The sequence below is a fragment of the Haemorhous mexicanus genome, chromosome 3 (assembly GCF_027477595.1).
Source record: "Haemorhous mexicanus isolate bHaeMex1 chromosome 3, bHaeMex1.pri, whole genome shotgun sequence".
Lineage (NCBI taxonomy): Eukaryota > Metazoa > Chordata > Aves > Passeriformes > Fringillidae > Haemorhous > Haemorhous mexicanus.
Genome location: NC_082343.1, coordinates 24,446,689 through 24,467,020, shown reverse-complemented (window position 1 = coordinate 24,467,020; position 20,332 = coordinate 24,446,689). Strand labels below are relative to the sequence as shown.

The 20,332-nt window shown below is 36.3% G+C and overlaps 1 protein-coding gene across 3 annotated transcripts in view; it reads left to right on the top strand.

Annotated features, from left to right (window-relative positions):
- SYT14 (synaptotagmin 14) overlaps positions 1-20,332 on the top strand; it is an 88,207-nt gene that overhangs the window by 57,076 nt on the left and 10,799 nt on the right. For all 3 annotated transcript variants that reach the window (XM_059841117.1, XM_059841116.1, XM_059841115.1), the window contains 3 exons: positions 796-1,064; positions 2,928-3,377; positions 16,949-17,138. In XM_059841117.1, the coding sequence (XP_059697100.1) occupies positions 796-1,064; positions 2,928-3,377; positions 16,949-17,138 (909 nt within the window). The remainder of the gene's footprint in view (positions 1-795; positions 1,065-2,927; positions 3,378-16,948; positions 17,139-20,332) is intronic.

Here is a 20,332-nt window from a genome sequence, read left to right as displayed (position 1 = left end):
GCCATGCATCATGTTTAATTTCTGAGATGTATAACCACATTTGTATCTATCTATCTGTCTATCTAGTGTGAAAAGCAAAGGTGGTCAGCATCAAGTATTCATCCCAAGCACAAGATTGCTCATGATCCTTTTTCCACTGTCTTTAGTGACTAGAGGTAGTGTGTAACTTCCAGACACTGGATATGTTCCCTTTAGTTGTCCTTAACAAGTAATAAGGAATATGAGACACTGCTTCACTTTTTAAATTCACTAGTGAGCAGAGTTCATTTGTGTGAAAGGTTGTTGTCTTTTTTAGTACCTTACTTGTCTTCAGAGTTTAATTTAGCATCTCCCTGGTGGGCAACTGCATAGGAGGTAATCAGCTTGATATCATGGCTTTAGGGAGTGCATTTTGTTACCATAATTGGCCTACATTCCATCTGCACAGAATCTGAATTAAAATATCCAAAGGTTTTTGCAAGGTAAGCATCCCTGAAATTCAAGCCTTGAATTTTCGTCTTGTCATATCCGTGCTATGTTTATTTACGTGTGGTTTGCACAATCTATTCTGACTTTACACTTAAAACTTTGCTTTAATCTAGATTTCTTTCATCTGAGTGATCATTCATTTCCGTTTTGAATAATTTTTTTTTTTTCAGTGTTATTTTTCATCTGATTTGAAATGTAAAGTTTAAAAAGAAAGACATACATAGATTTTTAAATTCTCTGTCCAGGCATTTAGATTTACATTTTCCACTGAATTGTTTGAACAGTAAACAATCAGAAAGTAAGCAAAGCATTTTCCCTTATTCTCAGCGAACTGCATTCAGAGGATGAGAAGAACACCTCCGCTGGATGAGCTGCAGCCGCCTCCGTACCAGGATGACAGTGGCTCCCCTCATCTTTCCTGTACACCTTCCGAAGTGGGAGACAGCAAATGTGAATATTCCCAGTGCAGCAACAGCCCAAGATGTTCATATAAGTGCCCAAGTGAGGGAAGCACGGGACACGAAATAGAAAGCTTTCATAACAAAGGGTATGAAGAGGATGTTCCCAGTGACAGCACAGCGGTTCTTAGTCCAGAGGTAAATGAAAATAGTTAGGTGTAGTTGATCTTTAATCTAAAGATCAATGCACAGTTATACAGGCACTAATACTCCTGCTCATTTAATTTTAAATAAAAAGTAGTTTTTCAGAAAATAGGACACTAGGATTTCAGATTGTTCAGATTGCTGTAGTACCTTTGTGGCGCCTTAGCTTTCAAACCAGCTCCCAGGAAGAGTGAATTATTTTTTAAACCATTTTAAACCAGTCAGAAAATTTCATCACACTGTAAGGATTGTAGTCAAAATTCTTCCACGTGGTTTTTCAGACAACCCAAATAAAAGTTCTGGGGCTGCTTTTTCAAACTGACCACCCCATAATGTAAAATAAGTTTTATGGAAAAAAAAAATTACAAAGTTTTTTTTTTTTTTTTCAGTTGTTGATGCTGTATAGTGATTTGGCCCACTTAATGTTCCTATTTTTGTGCTATAGATTGTAATGATATATATGTACGTTTTTCTATGAAGAAACCAACTTTTTAAACATGTATTTCATTGAAATGCCTTTAACAACCAGTTACTGCACTGACATCTATGGGTGAAGTCTAATTAGTGATGCCATGTGCAGGAGAAGCTCTTTTGCTACAAATTTGTCTTTTGTTGCTACCAGAAGTTTTGAAGTGCATGTTAGAGCTCAGCCCTGATGTTTCTGTCTAGGCAGCCCTGTTGGTAGTTGATGATGTGTACCTGGGGTGTTGGTGCAAGGTCTGGAAGGCCCAGCTGCCAGGCCTTCCCATTTTGTGTCTCTCGAGTCGTTAATGTAAGCATAGTCAGTAAGAACTGAGAATGCTGCCTATGCTTCTTCATAGCCACTCAAAGCTTCAGGAGTGAAGCCTTTAGAGGAATGCATTCCCACAGCTATCTGGTGGCCAGGTTAAAATAAGAACATTTCTTAGCCCTGAAGGTTTTGTCTTGGCATCTATTTGTTCATGTAAACAAGCTTGATCTTTGATAATGTGAAGACACACTTGAAATACCTTTGTTTTACATACTTGGAATAATTTATTGTATGAACAGTGGGTTGACCTGTACTTGTAAATATTTTCTCCTTCAATATTCCTATCAAACTGACTGTTGTAGCTTTATAGGGGATCACTATTTTATTCAGAATTTGAAGTGACAATAAATTGTCTGAATTTTACATTTAAAATACTATTTTAGGACTGAATATGGTTTACAGAGAGCTCAGAAGCTGAGTTCAAAACAGATACATCTTCTACAGTTCCGGTAAAATTACATTAATAAAGCCACGAGAGGTAAATCCTTGGCCATAGCAGAGGGGTTGGAACGGAAAGATCTTTAAGGTCCCTTCCAACCCAAACTTTTCTGTGATTTTATGTTTCTATGATAATTTTTGGCATATTCATGTAACTTTTGCGGACTGCAACAGGAGCTGTGTGTGTAAGGTTTGTAATTCCTGTGTTCTTTGCTGGCATCTCACTGTGCTCTCAATCATTAGCTGTCTCTTCAAGCAGTGTAATAGATGAACTTTAAAATGCATGTGTAAAATACATTAAATAAGGTGGTTTTATCTTGTGACAGATTTATATACTTTTTAACATGTGAGGCACAGAAGAAGAGATTATTACAGTTTAATTCAGTCTTAGTTCAGACTGATTGGCTCCTGGCTTTTGGTGGTATTGGCCAGGTAAAGTCTTGGATTCATCTTGACTGCCAGCCAGGTGTCTCCTTGGGCTTTCAGTGCTTAATAACCTTGTTTAGGAAATGAACAAAAAGATCATAGTGCCTTCATATTGTCTGGAGTAAACCATAATTTCCATGCCAGATTTAATAATAGAATACAATAAATAAATAAATAATTGGGGTTTTTCTCTTCTTCTTCAGGATATGTCAGCTCGAGGATCATCTTCACAGCTTCCTAAACCTTTTGATCCTGAGCCAGTAGCTAAATATGGCACACTGGATGTGACTTTTGACTATGACTCACAGGAACAGAAGCTTTTGGTGACAGTGACAGCTGTCACAGACATTCCAACATACAGCAGGACAGGTGGAAGCTCGTGGCAAGTACACCTAGTTCTTCTCCCTATAAAGAAGCAGAGAGCAAAAACCAGCATCCAGCGGGGACCGTGCCCTGTCTTCACAGAGACATTCAAATTTAATCACGTCGAGTCTGAGATGATTGGGAATTATGCGGTTCGCTTTCGACTCTACAGCGTACGGCGCATGAAAAAGGAGAGGGTTGTGGGAGAAAAGATTTTTTACTTGACAAAATTGAATCTTCAAGGGAAGATGTCAGTGCCAGTGATACTGGAGCCTTCTTACAGTCTGCCTGTAAGTATTAAATGAGGCAGAATAAGAATGCAGTGAGATACAGTGTCCTGAATTCTGAATAAGAATAGTGCGTGTATTTATAGAGTCATCACATCCACTCAGCTTTTTGAACAATCACAGCACTGCATTAGCACAATGAAAATTTCCTTAGAGCTTCTGTAAGTACATTCACTTTCCACCTGCAAAAGCTGGCCCTATTTTTTCTTTAAATTACTAGGAAATTTCCAGTCCATAAATAATGATATAGTGATGAATGTATGTTTCCTTGCATATAGATATGTATATGTATGTAATAGTATTATCTTTACCACCTGCAGCACTTCAATTTAAAAAAAACACACCAGAGTGGGAAAAAAAGAAGCTATACTAGCAAATGTCCTCCATCTGTTACTATTAAGTCTTGGTTGAAAATAGGTATTTTACTTGAAAGAAAGAAAGATAGGAAAGAAGAATTTTGAGAGTATAAAGCAATTTTTAATAACTTCACATTAGAACCTTGGAGATAATTGATTTCTGGTTCAGTCTGAAGTGAAAAGTATTTGAAATTGAAAATATTTTTTTTTCTGAAAAAAAAAAAAAAAAACCCTGCTTATCTGATGAACAAAATTATTTGTCCCCCAAATAATATTTCTAATAAAGCAAAGCAACAATAATTAAGGATTAACATAGGTATCATTATCAATAAACACAGAGGATCACTAAAGTGGCAGTGGTCCCCATCTTTTTTTTTGTTGTAAGAATTTAAGTATGCTTTTGTCCAGGAAGAGAATGCTTGTCATGTTGTGGTCTGGGCATCCTGGATTAGGAGTGCTTGAGTGTTCCTTGCTTAAGAGTTGCATGTGTGCTATATTACAGATATATTTTCGGGAGAAAAAAATGATGATTATCAAGGACATCCATATTTGGTCCTTGTATGTATTTTGTGGTTTGTTTGTTTTTTTTAAAACAATCAATAAAACAAAAAGGGGGAGAAGGGAAAGAAAGGAAAATATTTTTTTAGGTGAAGCAAAGCAATTAATTTGTTCTGCATTTTGAAAAAAACATTTGGATCGATCGAAATGGCATTTCTGGTGAACATGAGTATTGCCAAAGACTCAAAATAAATGGCTGTTGTATTTAATGACTGAAAATATACTTTTTAATAAAAGCTGAGGTTAAATCATGGGTCTGGTGGAGGATCAACTGACAGTAGAGCAGATTCCTTATGGTTCCTTAAGATGCACAAATCAGTCTAATCTAAGGATGAAATGGTTCACCTCTCTAGAGCAAACTTTCTTAGTGAAAAATTTGCTAGTTTCACAGCTTGGAAAAAAGCACCCTATGACCCAAAACATTGAATATTCTAAAGGTACTTGCTTCACTTGTATGTTTTCCATAGGTTTGTGTATAAAATATACTAAAATCAGTGGAAAAGGGCAGTGAATGGGCCATGTATGTGATTGATTGGCATATCCCACATGCACACTGGTTATTCTTAAGTATTATTTTCTTGAGGTTTTCTGATAGGCAGAATCAAAACAAGTTCCATGAGGCACGAAAGATGATACAGTTATTCCTTAATTTCTATTATGGTATGGTATGGTGTGTTAGCGCTTTTTGCCCCTCAGTGTTTGGGGGTTGGAACAAGAATAAGGAATATTGGTAGAAAGTGAAGGGATCTTTCAGAGTTTGTTGTTGTAACAGGATTTAAGCAGCTCTACCTGTTGCTGGAAAGGATCCTTCAGAGTCGTGATAGCTGGAATGAGGAGCCATAGTCTTCTGGAACTATGCAAATCAGGTTTTAAACCTTTGGGAATTGAGTAACTTCTGAGTTTATAGGTATTTTTTATCTTACCATTTATAGCAAATATAATATTTTTCCCAAGCAAATATATTGCAGGATTTAATATCTATTTGTTTTGCAAGAGTGTTAAAATTCATTGTGTTTTTAGGATGTATGACTGGAAGTGAGGGGCATCCTTGGGCTCTGGAGCTCAAGCCCTGGTTACTCAAAACAGCCAGGTCATCTTGATCACAAAATTGTGAATTTTCATCTAAAAACATCAGGTTGTTTTGTTTGCAACCTGAATTTCTTCATGGCCAAGTTATTACCATTTGTTCTTCTGCCAGCATTGGCCTTGAGCTTAATTAGTTCCTACCCTTCTCAGGTGTTTGCCTCTGGGTATATTTATACACATTGATTGTATTCCTTTTTAACTGTCCTTTTGCTAGAATAAACCAACAGCCTTTATGTGCAATTAATCATAAATGTCAGGAAGGAGTTATTTAACACAAAAAGGTAAGTGCTGTTTGAATTTGGAGATATCCAGTTGCTCAAGGATATTAGTAATTATAAGATCCATGCTGAGGCACATTCTACATTCAGAATTAAATTTGCCTTGTTCAGTTGCAGAGGGTTTTATTGCTGAGAAGTGTTTATATGTGACAGCTTTTTTATGATATTTCTTGGACACATGACAGGTGTCCTATTTTTTCAACTACTTCTCATTATATGGATTTTATATATTAAATATACCTTCTGTCACTGAAACTTCCTAATCCATTGAAATATCTATGCTAATCTCTTCTGCAGAAATGTATTTTATTTCCTTCTGTCTGTGCCTGATATTATATTAATGTATTTTATTAGCTAATCATATGCCTTCTGATTGTATAAGAACAGTTTGTATCCTGTAAAGTTCAGTATTTTTTCAGTGATACCTTAAAGCTGTAGACAAGGGAATCTGGCTAAAAGTAGACCAGCAAGTCCAGTGCCTTTCAAAGATAGTGACAGTTTGACGTGAGTGGGGCCTGCAAGTCTCTGGTTATTGTTAAGATGTCAACAAATGAATGTCATGGTGAATACATGATACTAGTGTGTTCCTTAAATAGGTTTCAAAGCTACACATGGCTTCAAATTTACAAATATATTCACAAAATATCATTTTCACCCTAGATTTCACCCCGTTTCTCTCATTCCCACATTGTGTATAATGTCTTGCATTAGCAGCTATTATCCCCAGTCCTGTTGCCATTTGCCTTTAACAGCCCTGTGCTGCTGCAGTTCTCCCATGTAACAGGGAATTCCTCCTCAGCCCCCTTATTTATCACACATTTTCTCCCAAGTTCAGGGAGAATGAGGAGGAAGCAGTGAAACCAATATAAGTTGGGCAGAATGCAGTTGTCACTGTTATCTGAGACTGTGTCCCTTTCAGATTTAATAGAAATTGTCCATTGCATCAAACATTTAATAGCAGGGGTGTACGTTGTGTTTTTGTCAGAGTATGGTTTGTGTAGGAAGATATTTGTCAATGCTTTCAGAGAAATTTTCCCTTTAGTACAGCAGAAGACAAATTTTTCTTCACCCATCTTGGAGTTTAGAAAAGCTGTTTATTCCTCTTCAGGAAATCCCTGTGGACCTGTTTTTAGTTACTCTTCGTTCTCACCCAGAGAAATTTTCCTGACAGTGAAAAACAGCCTCTAGTATGATGCGATTATAAAAACATATAAGCAGTTTATTGAGTGAAATCTGTTTGGAAAAGATCAAAGAAACATGGGTAATCCACTTCACCATCCCATAGGTTGCTTTTTGGTGTAGAATAACAACAATCATGGTTTTTATTTTGTGATTGATTTGGGAAGTACTGTTTGGGCGACCGAAACATACATCTTGCTGCTAAGAAAATCTAGTAATCATTCATTATGCATCATCAAATTACAAGGTGTTTACTGGGAAGAATTCAATTTATTTTTCTTTCTTTCTGTAGCATTCTCCATTTCTAACATCTTGAACTTCCAGTGTGATCCCCATAACAAAGAACCAACAGTGTAGGCAGTCATAGGTGTTTAAAAGATTATTTTGTACATCTTTACTATAAAGATCCAGAGTGTCTGGATAATTATTTTAATTAGTTTTTTTGAGAGATGGCAATTATGTACGCAGTGTATAAAAATGCTCATTCTTGCACATGCACACACATGCACTGTCCACTATGAGGAGAGTGGTTAATCATTTAGTGTGCACTGGTTTATGCACTGTGATTAAGGCCTTTATTTCATGTTGGCCTTTATGTGTGGCATGTCTTGAGTATTCCTTGTAATGTTTATCAGCTCATAAACTTTTCAGGAATAAAGGCTTTCAGAGTGGCATTTCTCTTTTGGGTATTCCTGTCCATTATAGAGTCAAGCTGTCAGGTTTTGTGCAAACAAAGAAGAGTCACTACTAGTGACCTTACTACTGTGTTCTTACAGCGTGATCTATCCAGGATTGTATTTGGAAGGCTAAATGCTAAAATTCATATGTATAAACAGAGCTTTATTAGATACCAGTATGATACTTTAGGCTGCTAATAAGAGAAATGACTAAGACTTGTCCAGGGAAGAAACAAAAAGACAAAATATTTTGTTCTTAGTATTTTAACTGGAATTCTACCTAAAATGAAGACTTCCTATGTGATAATATATAAATGCTCTTGGTTAGCTTGTATAAATTATGTCCATCAAAGTAGGGACAATTATATTTAAACCCTGAGCAGATTTTGTCCCAGGAGTAACTTACTCAATTCATCTGAGTTAGTGGTAGTAATATGCAGAAAATCAGAATTGATCCTTTGATACAATAAGAAAGATGACTCTTGCTGTAAGCTTGAATAAAGTTCTTAGGTGTCTGGAAGATGGTGATGATGTTAGTGAGGCTGCAGGAGAACTTGGCAGTACAAACAAAGCATTCCCCCTGTGTTTGGCTGCTCGTGTAACATTGCATGGCAGTACCAGCAAGCAGCAGTCACTGTCTTCTTGGTGTTGTGGCTGGGGGTAAAAAACATTGACTTTCAACTCCCTTGCTGATACAGATGGGAGGAAAGTTCTTCCATGGGATACCAGATCTATTACCATAACCCTGAATTGCAGGATACGGAGAGAATTTTTGGAAGTCAGTATTTCATCTAGACATCAAAATCATCACTTGGTCACGCAGAGTGAAATAACAATTTAAAAACAGGCCTGCTTTGCCTTCAATTAATGAGTTGCTTCAAAGAAGTTACTTACTCAATTTGATCCCTACAGTCTTTGATATTTGCAAATTATGGAAGCTATGTTTCAGGTGTGGTATTACTATTTTGAATGTACGATGATGCTTTTTAGCCTCTAAAGTGCCTCCAGTCAAATGACAAGCTGTGAATGACTGTTCTAGATTAAGAGTATTGCTCAAGAGGATTACTGTGAGTTAGTCAGAAAAGCCAGTCCATTAGTGGCAAACATATTGTCTAGGATTCTATGTCTTGTTTTGATCATCTTTAAAGAAATAAAATAGAGAAAAATTATCAACACATAAAGCTAAAAACATGAGGTAACTGTGAGATTATATCATTCTCTGTTGTAAAAGTATGGTGTCCCAACCTGGACTGTGATTTCTAAGAGCAGTAAGGAAAATAATCATACTGTACAATTCCCAGAAGTGAAAGTTCAGAACGTAAAAGTAAAGATCGCCAGGGTTGTCCCTTGCATGACATTTCCACTTTTGAAGACTATGAGCTGCTGCTTAAACCTTTCTCCAGCAACTCTTTCAGTTGAGGGTGATTTTTTTAACTTATCAACCCAAGTGAAATTTCTGGTTCCCCTTAGAGGTGCTGAATTTCCCAAATATTTTGTTTTCTTATAATTTTGACTCTTCTTGTTTGCATATATATGTACACACAAATATCTTCTCACAGAAGCAGAGAATTGGTTCTGTTGGCCATTTTGAGCACCCTTCAGCAAACGCATGTGCACCATTTTCCTTCTTTTAATTTTCATTGAGGGAAGTCCTAATCAGAGATTTTGCAAGAACAGATGAAGTCACCTAGTCTGCAAATTCATAATGCATGTGGTTGTGGAACTTTTGAATTAGTTTTTGATTTATTTGCTGGATGATTCTTCATATTACTCTGGTGGGCTTTACAGTGTAACATAAATCTTCTTCATTATCATTATTCATTTCCGACTTGAGGATCTTCAGGTAATCACTTCTTTTGTACATTCAAGCAGCTTGTATTTGGCATTAGATAAGCATTTCTGTTCACAGGGTGCCCTTAGCAAGGGATCTTTTTAGTTTTATTCTTGTCAGGTTTGCCCTTTATATCATTTGACCTTGAGCTGAGTCTTTCACAGCTCCTGTCTTTCTGTTGGGCTTAATCAGCTGTCAGCTGGCCCCAGGAGAATCCAGTTTATCTTTTCCCTTTCTTTTTTTTGTGTAGGTAGCTCTTAGAACTGAAGCAGATCCCTTCTGACTGGAAACACCTGGTGGTCCTCTGATCATGAGATTAAAGGTGACCTCAGCAAATCAAAAGGGCACCACTAGCAATTGTTAATCACAAAGAGTTCACCTGACAAATACATTCTAAACGTACAGTTAGTGATATGGGTTTGTTCATTATTGCATAATGAAAAATTGTGAAAAATTATTGCATATATGTTTATGCAATCAAATACTAATCCATAGATTGACTACTCATAAATTGTGCTTACTGTTTGATTGCTGAATCGTTCTCTTTTCCCAGACTGAAAGGGTGTAATCAAGAGAAAAATGAAATTATTTGCCGTTGATCTCCCCAGTGAGAATAGACTCAATCCAGCTGGACAGAGCATTGTCATTTAAAGAAGTCTGTGGTGTTGGAAGCTGTCCTACAGTAACATCTCCATGCTCTTACATATTTAACTGGGAGTAAAGGGAAGGGGGATGTGTGAGTGGATCTGGGTGGGAGCTGTTAGTGTAGCTTCATCAGGAATGCAGGTAAAATGTCTGCATTTTGTGTCAGATGTTCTTACCTAAATTGCTAACACAAATATCTAACAGCTTTTAGTGCTTGAAGGTTTCTTTATGTACCTGTCTTATCACAGAAAACAGAATTCAGTAATAAAAGTCCTCTTGCCTCTTTTCCTCCCCAGGCCCATGGCTGTATAAAAAGCTGCTAGATTTCTGCAGTGAAAAACAGTACTTTTGCCAATGCTGTAAATTCCATTGTAGGTTCATTTCCAATTGCTTCCTCCAACTGCTGCTTGGGTTTGCGCTGCAAATTTCAAGCCCATTATGTCTGTGGAACAACCAGGTGACCTTTTGTCATCTGCCAAGGGTGTTATTTCAATACAGACCAATAGAAGTTACAGAAACCTTAAAATGTTTCCCTTTCAGTAGAAAATTAATGTTTTGTTCTGCAGAGCTGACAAGTTAAAAAAATTTTAGGCACAAAGTACTAACAGCAAATTCTCATGAGAGAGGAAAAACAACACAGAAATCTCTCAAACTTGTTCAGAATCTTTCAGGAAAGTTGAGTGTTGATTTGTCATTATTAAGAATATATATATTTAATTTTATTATTTAAATATTACTGCTAAATTGTATTATCTTAAATTTGAAAACATGCCTTTCTTTATCAATACAGTATTCTTTCTAGAAATCCCACAAAGATTTTATTTTTTTTTTAACAAATTATTATAAATTATTTTGAAATTAAAATTTCTGTATTATCATATTGTATCTTAGGAAGCTTGTTGTTGTGTCTATGGTAAATAAAAGCTGTGCATAGAATTTTTAAGGTTTTAGTCCTTTGAATATAGTGCATCAAATAGTTTTAATTTGATCTCAGTTTTTCGTATTCCATCTGTGTGAAAATGGTGTGGTTTTTAGAATTCTGCATCCAGAAATGTTTCTCTCTTAAGAGTAAAAAATGGGGTAGAGCAGAAGCTTTTGATGAGAAATGGGAATATTATCATTTCATATAATGATTTTCAACTACATTAATAGTATTTAATAATCAAAACAATCCATATTTGATTTGAATACCATTGCTGTTGAGTGGATTTATTTGCTAAAATTGGAATTTTTGATGAGGAAGTCCTGGTAATATTTAAAGCACACCATTTTACCCAAAATAAATGTTTTTTTTCTCTAAGATCAAGTTGCATAATGGAAAGATCATTATACTATTTAGTTTCATGTTTGTGATTTAAGTTGACTTAGTAATGCTGTAAAGTGTTAAGTACATGAATAAAAATGCACATTATACTTAATTGGAACATGCTTCAAGGAAGCTATTAAGCAAAAACCCAAATAATTACCTGTCATAGATAATGATACTTTCCTAAACTTGAATCTTTGTCAGATGCTTAAAACTATATGTTTCAATGTTTGCAAGTTCAGGTTATAAATTTAAAGCAAAATACTGATAGCTGTGTGTTCTCCTAATTTTACAGTACAGGACAGCTGGCTTTAACCTTTGAGATTCCTAATTATTTTGCATCCCTTCATTTTCAGGGCTGAGTTCATCAGGTGGTTTAAGTTCTCTTTCCCAGGAATGATCTTGAAATGTTTTCAACAGCATTTTAGCTTTGGCACGTGATAAGTATGTGGTGCTGAAGCCACTAATGAAGGATGTGGAGCCCCTAGGTTTGGTTTTCTCTTCTTGAGAGCTGGTCTGGAGCCCCTGTGGGGCTTGGGTGCTCTCCTCACCTCAGCAAGCTCAGAAGGGAATGGGAGATTCAGGGTTCAACCCTAGGATGGTGATTGAGAGAGATGAATGCTTTCATCTAAAAACTGTTGGATTGAGGGCCCCCCTTGCCTGCTAGGATTCACATTTTCTTCCCTAACCTCTCAGCTGTATTGATCTAGAAGTAGAAAAAGTAATGTGCAAAAAAGTTTTTTAAGACATTAGTGGTATAACATTAACATTTAAAATTGGAGAGAGACATTTTGACAAGTAACATGCTGTGAATCAGATTTTTGTTGCTGAAGGATTGTCAGCAAGGTTTCATCTCTTCTGTGTATATTTTGAAAAGCCAAAAGAGTCAGATGCTCTTGTTTCGTAAGCCTACAGAGACATGATTGTAACCTGTGCATTGAGGAAAATGAACTTTTAACTGCCTTGAGAGCATGGCCACCTTATTCCATGTCATTAACTCCAGTTGGCTTAAGAGCAGAATTTATAAGCAGAACTTGAGGGTATAGAAAAATAACAGTAGGAAATGAATATGTAAGTAACAAATACTGTGTTTCCATGGAATTGTGGGGAAGGAAGACAAATAAATATGTTTTACATATATTACCATGGATGCAAATAGATGATTCTCTATGTTGTAAGAGGGGAGAGAAAAACGCTATTGAAAATGCTTCTCAGGGTCTGACATCATGCATTCTATGTGTTCATGTCCCCTCATGTGGTATGAGGGGGAGAAAAGAGTGTTCTTTTTTTAAATGCCAACTTTTGTACAATGTGAACGTAGGAAATACAAAGCCTGCTTAATGGGAATGTTTTTTATTATATATTTATTAAGAAGTAATGTCTCTTCCCCGGATAATATATGCAAAGAAGTCATCAAGGACAATAGTTTGGAGAATTAGTAATTAAGTTTTTGTAGAATATGACACATACTACTTTTACAATCCAGTGGAAAGCAGCGACTCTTGTAAGTGTTGATCAAATAAAATCAGACTAACTTTATTACAAAGTACCATCCTGTGGTGTATATGGGAAAGGTTAAGGTCCTTTGCACTCAGCTTTGTGTTAGAAAATTCAAAAGGTGAACATTTTTTATATACTGTAGTAAGACAAATATATGAACCAAATATTTGGACTAGACTTCACCATTTTTTTCTTGCAGTGCTTACTGTTAATAATGTATTTATAGCTAAATTGACAAAAAAGGGTCAGGATTTAGTATTAATATCCTGGAGACAACCTCAAGAGACAGTTTCTTGCACTGTGGGCAGATCAGTAACACTTTGACTGTTCATCTAAGTTCTTAAAAATCCACATAGAAAGTTTTGTGACACTTCTCACTAAGCTCTTCTGGTCCTTCACTGACCTTGAAAAGCCTTTGCTCTTATGGAACCTTAGTCCTTCTTTTCCTTGCTTGTTAAATTACACCCAGTGTTTATAGAGGATGAGAGGGAAGCTTTATGAAAATAAACTTACAAAGACATTATTTCAAACAAATAGGAACTTTTGGTCTGAATCTTAAGTTTCCCTCAGGAAGCAGCATTGGCAAAGTGGGCTACGGATAGCTTTACAGACAGATTGAATGCAGACCTGCATGGAGGTGAAAAGCATCTGGTTGCACTGTAATGTTGTCATTGGAGCTCCATCTATATTCATGTTGTACCAATGAGCAATTTCAGTGTTAATATTTTACAATTTGACCCTTGATTTTGAAGGTTATATTTTGAGCAGGTAAAAGCGTAACTTCTTGTCTGGCTCTTTTTCTTGATGAGTTTGTCAGTGCTTTTCTAGAATTCTGACTTGTGTAAACAGAAAAACTCCTCTAAACAGAAACTTTAGTAAAGCTGTTCTTTCCAGTTCTAGTGCAGCAAATGGCTTAGCACAAAGTAGGGTTACTTACCCACAGATGTCGTTCTCATGGAATATCTTCCTAAAACAATGACTGGTTTTCACAATGTGAACAGTAAACTCTGTGCTGGAGAAAATACTTGTGAGAAGTCATCTAATAGTACTTGGTATCTCTGCTTGTAACTTTGCCCTGCAGTGGAAAGTCTTTCTTTAGTTGTTGATCTGAGCCCAGTTGATCTCAACTTTCTCTTACGATTCCTGATTCTTTCTTCTCTTCCTCATAAAATTTTTGTTTTCTTTTAAAAGAAAACTGACAAAATGCAATCTTGCTCTCCCCTTTTCCACAGGGCTATCCCTAAATCCTCTGTTTTCTTCCTTGTTATAGCCACAGAAAGTATACTTTGGTTAATGTTGTTTAATTTTTTTTACCCAGTAACATCACTCTGTCTTCTAATCTGCTTCGTTTTCCTTCTTAACATTTCACTTTCTCTTGTATTAGATTTTCCAGTTTATAACTAAAAAGCAGAGTATTTTTTTAATCTATGTGGGTCAGCATGAAAGAAAATGAATTGAAGTTATTTTAGAGTGAAAGGGAAAACAAAGTGCTGTTTAGATTTTTCCTTTAGTGAATTCATTGCTTTATTTTAATGTCTTGTCTGTGTCCCCACAGTTTTGTAGGAAGGAGATCCACAAGTTTATTATAAAATAAGGATTAAGCAACATTCTTTTTTTTTTTTTTTCTCAAACCTGCAAAAATATTTTGGTTTAGAAAATATTGTAGCAGAATATTTAAGTTAGATGCTCTCCAGATTTTCATCTAGCTTACATGTACCAGTTCTTTCTGTGCAACACTTCTAAGGTACAGTCATTTAGTTGCATTTCTGTCCATTTAGAGTTCTGAAGCATCACCTTGGTCTTCTCACCCCACCATTCAGCTGGTGAGATCCTTTTGCTTTACCTTGAAAAAGGCAGTCTTGTCTCTCTCTTATCTACTAAGGATTCTTCTGTAAAGGAATGGTATTTCTAGCCCCTGCTTGTGTAGCTTTGGAATACCACACATTGAAGTTTTCAGTTGTTTTCCTCCTTCTCTATTATACTACGCAGAAGCTTCTTGTCTTCTCTTTCCTGGTACTTCAGGACTCATTTCCACTCAGTAGTCACTCATTTAGTATTCACTGTTTCTAACAGACTAAACCTTACTCTGATACCCATTGCAGTGAGTTTGACTCTGTCATAAACTGGTTTCTAAGTTCCTCTTAGGACATCAGTAAACTGTACAAATAAATCCCAGTTAGGAAAAGGCACCATCATCACCTTCTCTCAGCATCCCAAAGCCCCTGTAGGATTTGGGGACAATGTTACCCAGCTGCCTTCTTTGTGTTACATCTTTTTTTTTTTTTTTTTTTTTTTTTTTTTTTTTTTTTTTTTTGTGAGCATTTTTTGTGAGCTCAATCAAATTTGAAACCTAAGCTTTGAAGAGTGTCAGGTAGACTGTGCTAAAATTCCTGGCTCAAAAAATAATAAGGTGAATAAGCACCATGGGGATAGTGTCTTACAATTTTAAAAGACCAGAAAGCTTAACTTAAAGCTGCAGTTGTGACAGGCTGAGGCTTTCAAGTGTGCAATGTATACTGTGACTGAATCAAGTCATCTTTTTTTTAAACTTTCCATTTTGTTCCTTCTCTTGAAGTTAGGAATCAAAAGTTTCCTGTTCTATGAATGACAAGAATCAGAGAATGAATGTATACTTGTAACTAATTTTCAGCAATTAACAATTTGCAAGCAGTTTGAGATTTATTCTTGCCACTGACTAAAGAGCTTTTGGAGAAATAACCAAAGACTTCAAATTCTGAATTTGCAGCTTGGGGAGGGAAGTCAGAGAAATTTGTTGAGGTCCTTCTTCAGTAGTAAGAATACATTTGCTAACAACAGTTAATGTTTATTAATGAGGAACTGGATTGCTACTTGAAACTTCTGCTAGACTTTCGGGAAATGTTTTGTTGAAAAGAAATAGTTAAAATGTCAATAAAAGGGATATTATTGTAGGTATCATGTCTTCTATAATTTGAGATTCTATAATACATGTGGGCTTTATATGTCAGCTGAAGTTACTTGTAAAGGAACTTGTAAAGTTAACATTTATCTTGATGAGGATTTGTGCTATTTAGGTTTTAGGTCTGATCTTATGCCCGTGTCAGCTGTTGTTGGAAATGATAGAGACATTTGGAATCTGGAAGAATCAGCTTCACAATATCATCATGACTCCTTGGAAGAGTGATGCCAGGTTCCCAAATAAGTCAGGGCATATTTGAACAATCTGTGGACCCCATTTACACTTCTTGTGAGAGAATCATAAAGGAATGTGCTGATAATTCAAAAGTCTCTCCTCAGTTACCAAGTTACATTGTCATTCTATTGGCTACCTGCCATCCAGTTTTTTGTTTTCTGTGGTACCACTCTTACATGCTAGTGCAAATGAGAATAGGAACAACTGTGGTGTGATTAGTATGGCAGCATAAACAAAGTGTATTTTTCCCTGTTTTTAATGCCAATAATGAGGAGTTTAAATGATAAAAATTAGTCATAGAAACTCCCGTTAAAGAGGTGATGTCGTGAGAATGCATGAAAGATCTAAATTTTTTGGAAGCTTTCAGGTGGAAATTAAAGCATTGCTTCTTGAGCTTTGGATGGCATTCTTCCTTTCCCACCCAAGGCAATGGGACTATTGCAGTTCTGTGTCCCTGGATCAAGTTAAATTCCTTGTCAGCTAATTTATGCTAGGCAGAGTGCATTTTTCTAATTGCATGTGTTCTGTAATTTTGCTACTCATAAATTCTCAGGCTAGAGAATAACCTGTACAAAGGATGAATAAGAATTTTATTATCTTCAAGGTTCCACTGGTGTTCTCCATTTTTTGGAAAGTAAAAGATCCAAGGTTTAATGTTTTCCAGGATGCTGACAAATTATATTACAGGTCTTACCTTAGAAATTGAAGTAAATAGGGATCATAAAGGCTGTTCTTCATCTTCTGCTGTTATTTCTCCTTAATCATGAAGCACCTAATAATGGCTTTAATTTCAGACCATTTGATTGTTATGTCTAACATGTGCAAATTAAGCCTATATTAAAAATGTACATTTCATATTGGGTGATTGAATGGAACTTGTTATTGTGACTAAGTTGCTTTCAGAATTTTCTATGCATTATTCTAAAAATTGACTTCCCAGTAACATCGTTCCATACGACACACAGAACTTTTAATCTGTTTTATAGGGTTGTGACTCTCAAATGAGCATGTCAGAAGTGTCCTGCAGTGAAAGTACCTCCTCTTGTCAGTCTCTGGTACATGGCTCAGCTCCAGAAATCCTCATTGGCCTTCTCTATAATGCTACAACTGGAAGATTATCAGCAGAAGTGATAAAAGGCAGCCACTTCAAAAACTTGGCAGCGAACAGACCACCCAGTGAGTGAAAATCTTTTTTCATCCTAATGCTTCTGTACTGGTGGGGCTCTCAGTAGCAAGGACTTCAATCTTATCACTTAGTCTTACCCAATCAAAATGAAATAGAGCAATCATCAACTAATCTGTTTCATGTTTTATATTTCTAGTCAGTTGGGAAATAGCAAAAATCTAAAATTCAAAATATTAATTGTAAGTTGACAAGCCTGTTTTAATTTTTCATGATGACTGACTAATAAATTACCTTTATCATAATGATTAATTGCTAAATTACTAATGCCTCACATCACAGGCCAAGAATAAAAAAGTCAGTGTTTAAAGAGAAAGTACATGCCAGTTAATATTAATATAAACATTCTGAACAGTTATTGCTGTTCCTGGAGGGGTTGATGCTGCAGTCTTTAATTGCCTATGTGCCTGTATATATGTGGTAATATATGTAATTTGGGAATGTCAGTAAAGACAAGGAGCAATCACTCGAGGCCTTTGGCATATTTACTGTACAGGAGGAATGTTCACCATCAGAAAGGACTTGAATTGTGTCTTCAAGCATTTGTAGAAAAATACATGTCTGAAATATCTGTGAACTTTATATACTTCTTAAGTGGAGCCAGATGGAATGTCACAGGGAGAGAATGTTATTACTGTCTCTAGCTCTTTGATATAGCTTGAGAAAGTTCAATAACAAACTTCTTTTCTTTTTCTTTTTTTTTCAAGGATTTTTATTGTTTTTAGGATGGTGTGTCTGATTTATGTAAATGTTAATAAGAAATACCTACCTGTTCCTTTTGATTTTGTCAGGAGGCTCAGGTTTTAGCTACTCTTTCTGGTTTTAAGCCCCAGATTAGTATGGCACTAGCAGATTATCTGCTACTGGATTATGTGTTAGACTGCCAACATTTTGTAAGTGGTTTGCACATCTCAGTTTATCTTCAGAGTTTAGGAAGTGAGCCAGAGTTGATACTGATGCTCTCTCCTCTTTCTCATTTTCTTGACCCATGTTTGTTCTATTCACAGTTGGCTCACCTTACTCTGCTCTGCTTTTTCTATACTTTTCACACTGATGGAGCCAGACTTTGCTAACATGGCCAGAGAGGGAAGGCAATAGATGAATCTCTAATACTTTTATATAATTGGGCAGCTGCCCCAAAGTCACCTATTTGGGGATGAAGTGTAGAAACAGATGGAGGAAGCCAAAGAGGTCCAAGGACACTGGAGTGTGGGAAGAAATTAAAGGGAGAGAAGAGATCACCTGTTCCCTTAAAGCAAAACCAGATGCTTATCTTTCTGGAGTCTCAGAGATGGCCAGTTTTTGTTCCATATTTAGAGTATGCTGGGTAGGAGGGGTTTAGTACTTGTTTTGAAAACAGAAATGCTCATTCCCCAGTATGTTAATTCCAAAAATGTGCTCAGTGGTCCCATGCTGTGCAGCTAACAGTTGTGTGTCACTGGGGTCAAATCTGTTTCAGATTGCAAGAAAGGAGCATAGAGCATGGCACGTAGCCCTGTAAAACCATGTTCTGTCTAACCTTGTTGGAGGGAAGAGCTTCCATGCTACCTTTTGTCCCTGTGAAGGATAGGGGGAAGATTTGATATTCGTAATAACAACAGTCCAGTTCTGTTAGGGCAAATCTGAGTTCAGAGTTCTGTTGTTTCTAGAAAGCTGGAAACTAATGAACTTTCTGGGTCTGGTAAAACCATGCACAGAATATTGTGGAATCTAAATTTCCCCTTTGGGCTGTTTCGTGCCATCCCCCTCCCCTGCCCCCAGCAGTGGTGGCACCTTTTAAACTCCTGGACCCAGGTCTGTGCCACTGCCATATCCTAACTCCCTGTTGCATACATCATGGACATCTGCCAGCCTCAATCTGTGCCATCATTTCTACAAAATGAAAACTAAGGCCCATAGGGTGATGGTGATGGAGTGTAATGTCCTGTTCACATTTGTTGTTTGGACTGTCAGTGGTCCAGAATCCTGAGAAGTGCTGCAAAGTATATGAAGAGTACAGTTTTCATTCATGTGTATAGGAACTGTGACAGAAATGGAAGCAATTACTCTTTCCCACGTTTCTGTAGTCTAGAGCTTGGGAACTTAGGATTTTTTGTGAAGTGCTTCTGCAGCAAATATGAACTGAATACTAAATTTCTACTTCTCTACTAGTGCATGCTCCTCTACTGCATATTTATATTACATAGTAACTCATTTAGCAATTGAGTACAGGCAAATGGGCCAAATCCTGCAGGCAGTAACAGTGGATGTGTCTTCTTTGTTTCTCTGTGTGACAGTTAATATTTTGCCTGAGAAAAAGATGCTTCTCGGTTTTCCTTGAGGTTTAGTTGAAACAGGGTATGAGCTTTTGCATATTAAATGCATGTGTGTATATGCATGCACACACACATTAAATCCATAAATATGTGGATTTTAATAAGCAAGGTCTTTACATCCTTAGTAGAAACCCATTGCTGAATTTTAGATATAAGTGATCCTCAGCTCTTTTTAGAGATTACATCAGAGTCGTTCTTGTGCCCCAGTTCATCACTACTCAAGAACTGAAGTATTACAATCAAATATCTGTAACTAGAAAAGCTAAGGGCAAAACCAGCTTGGTTTTCAGTTCAATTATTTTTCATTTTATTGTTTTTAATATATGAAGTTTAATTACTTTAATGTGCAGTTTTTCTAAATATGCTGGAGTTTGCATGAAAAAGCATAAGGTTTGATAAGGATGTAGTGATTTTTACCCAATCTGCTGTAACTTAATCATTTGCAGTATTCTTGCTATGGTAAGTGTGGCTTAGAATCCAGTGTCTATTAGTCCTAAGAGAACCCATTAAGTAAGCAATATAATTTTTGTTAAAGATTACACAAAAACTGCACAAAATTTCCATTTCATCAAATTTTACCTAACAATCCTTTTGTTCAGTCCTTTTTCTGATCTATGCTGCTAAGGTTTCATGTTCTTCCACTCCAGTGAGTAGTGTTTCCTCTTAAACTTTAACCTTTGATCCTCTCTCACCCAACTATTGACATCTGGTCATTATTTCTTTTACTGCTTTCCACCCCCTGTTGTCAGACGGACTGTTCTGTTGTCTAAAACACTTGATAGGTGGACAGGTTTATATAATCCGAGGTGAGTTCCTGTGGAAACTAATTGGATGTTGTCTTTTTCATGCAAAAGAATCCTGCCAGCAGTAAA